The sequence below is a fragment of the Pangasianodon hypophthalmus genome, chromosome 4, assembly GCF_027358585.1.
Source record: "Pangasianodon hypophthalmus isolate fPanHyp1 chromosome 4, fPanHyp1.pri, whole genome shotgun sequence".
Classification (NCBI taxonomy): domain Eukaryota; kingdom Metazoa; phylum Chordata; class Actinopteri; order Siluriformes; family Pangasiidae; genus Pangasianodon; species Pangasianodon hypophthalmus.
In genome coordinates, this window is record NC_069713.1 from 7674086 (window position 1) to 7682317 (window position 8232).

General features: G+C 40.5%; 1 protein-coding gene across 1 annotated transcript in view; it reads right to left on the bottom strand.

Moving 5' to 3' along the window:
* Positions 1-1746: 1746 nt before the first annotated feature.
* Positions 1747-8232, bottom strand: part of prkacbb (protein kinase, cAMP-dependent, catalytic, beta b) — a 22127-nt gene continuing 15641 nt past the window's right edge. The window contains exons 6-10 of the mRNA XM_053233420.1: positions 7343-7469; positions 6437-6532; positions 5813-5935; positions 4781-4945; positions 1747-4642 (exon numbers count right to left, since the gene is read on the bottom strand). Coding sequence (XP_053089395.1) covers positions 4517-4642; positions 4781-4945; positions 5813-5935; positions 6437-6532; positions 7343-7469 — 637 coding nt within the window. The 3' untranslated portion in view covers positions 1747-4516. The remainder of the gene's footprint in view (positions 4643-4780; positions 4946-5812; positions 5936-6436; positions 6533-7342; positions 7470-8232) is intronic.

Sequence of the window (8232 nt, forward strand, 5' to 3'; positions counted from 1 at the left end):
CCAGCTACATACATTCTCACCTAGGATCAATTTAAAGTCGTCAGAAAGCCTACCAGTATGCTTTTGGGAGGTGAGAGGAAACCGAAGAACACAAAAAACTCTAAACCAACAGTAAACCACGCTCAGAATCAAATCGAGGACCCTGGATCTGTGAGGCAGCAATGCTACCCACAGCATCAACATACAATATATTGCCAAAAGTATTGGGACACCCTTCCAAATCATTGAATTCAGGTGTTCCAATCAATTCCATGGCCACAGGTGTATAAAATCAAGCACCTAGGCATGCAGACTGCTTCTACAAACATTTGTGAAAGAATGGGTCGCTCTCAGGAGCTCAGTTAATTTAAGCGTTGTACCGTGATAGGTTGCCACCTGTGCAATAAGTCCATTCGTGAAATTTCCTCACTATTAATATTCCATGGTCAACTGTTAGTGGTATTATGACAAAGTGGAAGCAATTGGAACAACAGCAACTCAGCCACGAAGTGGTAGGCCAAGTAAAATCACAGAGCGGGGTCAGCGCATGCTGAGGCGCACAGTGTGCAGAAGTTGCCATCTTTCTGCAGAGTCAATAGCTACAGACCTCCAAACTTCGTGTGGCCTTCAGATTAGCTCAAGAACAGTGCGTAGAGAGCTTCATGGAATGGGTTTCCATGGCCGAGCAGCTGCATCCAAGCCTTACATCACCAAGTGTCGGATGCAGTGGTGTAAAGCACGCCGCCACTGGACTCTAGAGCAGTGGAGACGTGTTCTCTGGAGTGACGAATCACGCTTCTCCGTCTGGCAATCCGATGGACGAGTCTGGGTTTGGCGGTTGCCAGGAGAACGGTACTTGCCTGACTGCATTGTGCCAAGTGTAAAGTTTGGTGGAGGGGGGATTATGGTGTGGGGTTGTTTTTCAGGGGTTGGGCTTGGCCCCTTAGTTCCAGTGAAAGGAACACTTAATGCTTCAGCGTACCAAGACATTTTGGACAATTTCATGCTCCCAACTTTGTGGGAACAGTTTGGGGATGGCCCTTTCCTGTTCCAACATGACTGCGCACCAGTGCACAAAGCAAGGTCCATAAAGATGAGCGAGTTTGGTGTGGAGGAACTTGACTGACAGAGTCCTGACCTCAACCCGATAGAACACCTTTGGGATGAATTAGAGCGGAGACTGCGAGCCAGGCCTTCTCGTCCAACATCAGTGCCTGACCTCACAAATGTGCTTCTAGAGGAATGGTCAAAAATTCCCATAAACACACTCCTAAACCTTGTGGAAAGAGTTGAAGCTGTTATAGCTGCAAAGGGTGTGCCAACTCCATATTAAACCCCATGGATTAAGAATGGGATGTCATTAAAGTTCATGTGCATGTGCTACCGAAACTCCGCTCAGCTAGTTAGCGATCTATGAGATGATGAGCGCAATACAGTTGAACTGTTTGAGCTTCATGAGCTGGACAGACTAAAGGACTAAAGCGCTGCTGCATCACTCTCTTTAGGTATATGACTACCACAATGACTACCTATTGAATGTAGGACACTGTTAAGCAATGTGAAAATAAGAGCAAATTTTTTTTTTTTTCAACTCTTTACAGAACAAATCTGAGATGTTATGTTAATTATAAAGAGTAATATGCGTGTCTTTCAGAGTGGATTTTTCCTTTAAGCGGTCGGGGGGGTTACAGTCAGACTGTTTGTACGTAGTGTGATAAATACAGTAGCTGAATGAATGCTGCAACAGTAATCAAAACAAGCACTATGCAATTTTAAAAATAAAATTTATTAGCATCTCTAATGTGTATAAATAAAAACATATATAAGAAACAATGCATATATGCATTATGAGCAGAACAATAACTGAAGTCTGTGATACAAAGGAGCCGAGGCTAACAAACCCCAGTCTGTGTTTTTTTTTTTTTTTTTAATAATTTTTCGAAGTATGTGTGTCTGTGAGAATGTACCTTGGAAATCAAGCATTGCAAACAACATCCATACCTACGAGTTGCAACTCTAAATTCAGTCATTACAATGAAAGAAACAAGGATAGAAAGAGACAGAAATTGGAGCATGATGTGTTGGAAAAAAAAAAAAAAAAGATGTCACGTGTATCTGGCAAGTCTCAGGGTTGGTTTCCACAAACCCCAGGAAACCATCAGTTCCACATTCACAGCAAACGGTATCTGCTACAGATCATTTAATGAAAATATACAGTACTTTCTGAATGTTCTGAGCCAAATTTTAAAGATGTACCAGGGCATTTTAAGATATAACCTCTTCACCAATGGACAGACATCAAAGCTGTAAAATAATACATAACTTATGCAATGGTACAACAAGCCAAAAAGCCAGGGCAAGTCTGTTATGTTTGGATTTTTTTTTTTTTTTTTTTTTTTTTTTTTTTTTTTTAAGTGCAGGTTGTACTAAGGGTCGCTGTAACACTCAACTCTTCGACAGACAATCTGTGGGCTCAGTCGTGATGGATAAAAAACTTCCAGCATCCACAGCTCAGTCGTTTTGGTCATGCTTTCAACACTGGCTGAAGTAAAAACCCTTTCAAAATCATTAAATATGCACAATAAAGAAGCGGCACCTCTGCAAGCTGACGAGAGAAAAAAAAAAAGTGGTCAGAGGTTGAGTCTGAGGTAAGATAACTGCTGTTACTCAAAAATGAAGGGAAAAAAAAAAAAAAAAAAAAAAAAAAAGACACAAAGCATGTAACAGACATAATGCAACACGTATCCTTCAAATCGTAGCTACATGACACTGCTGATATCACAACTGGCATCAACTCTGAGCAATGTGCCGGTTTATCACGCTCACCCGCCGTGTAGCTAAACTCAGGCTAGTTATTTAATATTAATTATAATTACTGACTGCAGCCCATCTGTTGGTATGAACCATCCATCCATTAAGTGAAAATGACCACCAGAGGAGGTTAGATATTATCTGAGTGGAGACTCATTCCGAGGCACAGCAGTGACACTGACATGGCAGTGTGCAGGGCGCGATCTGAATCTTTTCAGTCCTAAACGATGACATGCTTTGATATGAAGTCATGGCTCAGTGGTTAAGGCTTTGGGCTACTGGTCAAAAGGTTGTGAATTCAAATTCCAGGACCACCAACCTGCTCACTGTGGAGCTCATGAACAAGACCCTTAAACTAAACTACTCAGCTTTGTCCTGTCTCAAAATTTTTTTATTTTTTTTTTTTCCCCTAAAAGTCAGCTAAAAGTGCAAACATAGTAAACAAGTAGAACTCAACGGCAACGGCGTGGACAAGGATGCCTCCACTGCCAACAAGTCTAATCCTTCTTGTTATTAATTTATATGCCTTAAATACCCTTGAAATATATTTCAGACAGGAAGGATGCTATTTGGGGAAAAAAAAAAATATTTCAGGCATTTGACATTGCTTTGACCTTCCAATTCCAAAATCTAATCAGTTCATCTGTTGGATACAGTGATAACTCCCCCCCAAAAACTAAATAAATAAAAAATAATCCTACAAACATTCAGCCACTTGTTCTTGAGATATTGTGCTAACGAGAATCTCAGATGGATGCACGGACAAACCGAAATCATACCTAGTGGTAGAGGCATAATTTTTATTCTTTTTTTTATGTCTTTCATAAGCAAACAACGTAATTTACCTGTGTCCGAATTGTCCTGTTTCTGTGGAAACCTTGAGCTCGTGTTGTTTGTCTCACGTGGACACTGAACTAAATGGGAACTGAAGTTTTGAGAACGGAACTGAGAGAATCATTCATGCTGATAGTTTGGGTTTGCTGCTTTACCCTGCCTTCGCCAGTTTGCATGGAATTGAGAAAATCTCAAATATCAACCGTTGCTTGCCGCTGTAATCGTGGCTCCATGTTACGCATGTACATCAAACATATTTTTAAAATATATAAATATATAAAATCGCACATTCTTATGAGGCTCCCTGGTGGCGGGTGTGCTCTTGGAGTTTCTGAACACTTTGTATTCTCATAATCTACTATATTATGACACACCCAAACATCTAGCGAGCGGTGGTCCTGTGATGGAGCAACAGAAGGGCTGCAGTCAGAAATCCACCTGTATGGCAGGGTTACCTGATAAACTGGCACTTGGTGTGTATTGGCATATGAAGTCCTAGTCCTGAACACTGTTGAAAACCTTCTCACCTTTAAAACAATGGGGAAAACAACATCCGAGACATTTATCAAACGAAAGAATAAAAATAAAGAGGGTTATATGAGCGAGTGAAGAGTCTGATGTAACGTGTAAAGCGCGAGGGCTTTGTTGGCCTCTTGATGAACCAGACGGAATGAAGGAGCTATGCAGTAACTCTGATGTGATGATGTGGTCTCCGCTCCGTCCCCGTGTCTTTAGAGTGCAAAGATCCCCTTATTTCATTTGCTGTGTGGTTATACACACGCTCGCACACGCATTCATGCGCACACAGTCACACACACTCATATATATATGTATTTATATAGATAAATACATATACGTATATATGTATACGTATAGCTCTGACATGTCCAGACTAAAACTCGGCAAACTCCTTTGCACATTTTTCTGTAACAGACACGCGGATGTCCTCCTCTTCATAGTCGTCGAAGTTGCTCGTGTCTCCTGGACCTCTGCATTTCGGAATAAAAGGAGCCTCCACCTGTGGGTGGGATAGGGGGACAAACAAACAAACAAACAAACAAACAAACAAAAACACAGTGAGCGTGGTGCATCCTCATACCGCTTTCAGAATATTGCTGTGACCAATAATGTCAGTGATGATCAGTGATTGTCACACCTTTCTCTCATAGATGGCGATCCAATCTGTCGTGGCAAACCATTTGTGGTTTTTGATGTCGTTGACGCCGTTCTTGAGGTTGCCGTACCGTTTCGTCAGGTCGACCTGAAGCAGATTCCTTAGCAGGTCCTTCAGATCTGAACTGAAGTGAGACGGGAATCGTACCTGCAGAGAAGACAACAGAACGTTTTAAAAGTGCTGCAGCGTTCAACACGGTGTCTCAATAATCACTACTGTCTGTGGGAGTAGCCAATTTTCTACTGAGCTCGGTTCTGTAGTCAGTGAGGTTAATGAGTACACCTACCATCCCACTGCTGTCGATCTATACTCCCTCATGTGTCACAAGTTACTTCCCTAAATGTATTTTGTCTGTCTGTCTGTCTGCACCTATCCGCGTGTAGGAACCTGCTTATCTGTCTCTGTCTAAACCTTTCTATTTGCCTGAATTGGTCTGCCTGTCTGTCTCTGTCTGAATGTGTTTGCCTGTGTCTGAATCTGTTCGTCTCTGTGTCCGTGTTTGAAACTGTCCATCTGTCTAAATCAGTCTGACCGAATCTGTCTGTCTCTGTGTCCGAATCTGTCTGCTGGCCTGAATCTGTCTGTCTGAATCTACTGGTGTCAGTCTGCCTAAATCTGTCTTTCTCTGTCTATCTGAATCTGTCTCTCTGTGTCACAACATAGCTTCCAATTAAATTAATCAAACTTCCTGTTGCTATTTGCACAGCGGAGTCACTGACTGACCTCTAATGAAGAATGAAGACCCATCTCTTCATTAGACTCTTAAACAAGCACTAAATTTCCGTGTTTAGGTGGCACTGGTTTACAGTGATGTTAAAATAATAAACGCCATGGATGAGGGTCCGTGTGGTGTCACTGTGTTTAATGTAGACTTAAAGAAAACTAATATTAAACTGTGAATCTGTAGTGCTGTAACACGATACGCCGGTGTGAGTGCCATGAACAGTAGTACTAGGCTGAACTAGCACTTCTGGCATGAATATGAGCGCAACACACAGTGTCATCAGTTTCTACCTTTCCAGACACGATCTTCTCGTAGATCTGAATGGGCTGGTCAGCGAAGAATGGAGGGTAACCCGCAGCCATTTCATATATGAGTACTCCCAGTGCCCACCAGTCCACTGCTTTGTTGTAGCCCTACACAGAAGATAGAGCACACAATCTCACACAAGAATAATACACGGAACAGAATACTACTACCACTACTTTTTGCTTATATAGTACCTTTTTAAAACTAAAGGTTGCTTTACAACATCCATGACAGAGATCAGAAACAACAGAGTTGAGGCAAAATAAGGGCAAATTAAACAGAACAAAAAGATGACAAACATGAATCAGGGAGGACTAAGAGATGTGACAGAATAAGAACATATATAAATGAAGAATATAAAGGACAAGCAACACTAAACAAAATGACACAGAGCTAGTCATTATAAAACCTAAGGACATAGGAAATATAAGCAGGAGTAACCACACAGTAACCGACACACCATACATAACATGGGAATTCAGATGCAAATGTGAAGAGTTTTTAGTTTAGCTTTAACATCAGAAATACATGACACATCACAAAGTCTACAAGAAAGTGAAATTTGGAAGTTTGGAAGCTGTAATGCTAAACACGCTGCCAAGTCTTACCTTGCTGAGGATGATCTCTGGCGCCAGGTACTCCGGAGTTCCACACAACGTCCAGGTTCTGCCCTTCACTCGTTTTGCGAAACCAAAGTCAGTGACCTGTGATCCAAAAGAGATTTCTGTTAGACATACATGACTGACCAGATGCATGAATGAGCAAATTATTAAATTAATGTTAATATGCTGTACAATATATATATATGTATATAATCAGTGTTGGCTCTTTCAGACGCAAGGAAACATACCCAAACTCCATCACTTAACAAATAACCTGAAATATATAGTCATGGGAAAAAGAAATTCCTTCTTCAATTCTATGTTTTTAATTTAACAGGGCCTAAATAAATGACTACAAATGACTAAAAATGACGACATATTGAAATCTGTTGGTTTTTTTTTATTGTTCTCTGAGGTTATTTGTTTCTTATTTAGGCCCTGTTAAATTAAAATATAAAGATTAAATGTACTGTAAATGTAAGGACTCATGTATTAAAAACTGCAAATGAATATCAGAAGTTCAGAGTTGAACAAAACTCAGTGGTTGAGAAATGTGACGCTTTTCCTCATCAGATAAGAGCAGGGGAGTGCGCTAGAGGTTACGGACCCTAAGAAAGACCCTCTAAAGCTGAGCAGATACTACACAGCTGTAACTGATTATAAAAATGGGGAGACAATCTCACACTGAACCGCAGCTAAATCACCACAGAATTTCTTGTCTTTCTTGCAAGACACTACTTGTGGGAATGTCACGAGAATTTCTTTTTTTTTTTTAATTACTATACTTTGGTTCCAGTGTGTTAACTGTAACACACAAGTGTAATCAGGCAACTTTCTGTAACACAACGCCCCCTGGTGGGAAACTCAATTATTTTGAACATTAGGATAAAAACAAGCCTCGTCGCTCGTTACCTGTATGTAGCCATGCTGATCGATGAGAAGGTTCTCAGGCTTCAGGTCTCTGTAGATGAGGTCTAGCGAGTGGAGGTACTCGAAAGTGAGGACTATCTGCGCTGCGTAAAACCGTGCATGTGGTTCACTGTGGAGAGGGGAAAAAAAAAAAAAGAATCAAGAGACATACTGTACAAAATGACAAAACAAAAAGTATGAAAAGCAAATGTAATGGTCAAGAGAACGAGAGTCCACACAAAGCTGAATGTAACATTATTAAACAAGGGAACACCTGTGGCACTTCACATGAGTGCTCGAGTACTCAAAAGCCCAATCCGGACAGGATTCTTACACGTCTCCTGCTGTCCAGACCTCAACTAAATTCACATGGGACGAGAGAGTTTCTACAGGGAAGTTTTTCCCTACAAACGGGATGTTTTTGTATCACACGTGATCATATGCTGTTTTATACATATTAGCAGTTTGAATATAGAGAACGTTACTGGATCATTTACAATTATATCTATTTTTTTTTTGCAGCATTTAATGTTAGATAATTAATATAATACAAAGACCAATGCACATGCTCTCTCATTTATGTCTAGAATACAAAGAAATATATATTTTGTCATATGGGAATATACAGCGACTTTATACCTGTATTATAACATGCATGTGGGATATGTGGGATCATGCTCTTCTAATTTCTCTGATTTTGTGTTGAATATGGATTTGTGCTAGATCAGTGTTTCTCAGCCAGGGATCTGCAGACCCCTGGTGGTATGTGGCATAATTACAGAGGGTCTGTGGGATTGTTTCTCCAAATACTTAAAATATGTGAAAGTGGTATTTTTGTTAAAGATTTCAAAACATACTTTAAATACATTTTTAAGCTCATTCAATTTCTGAAA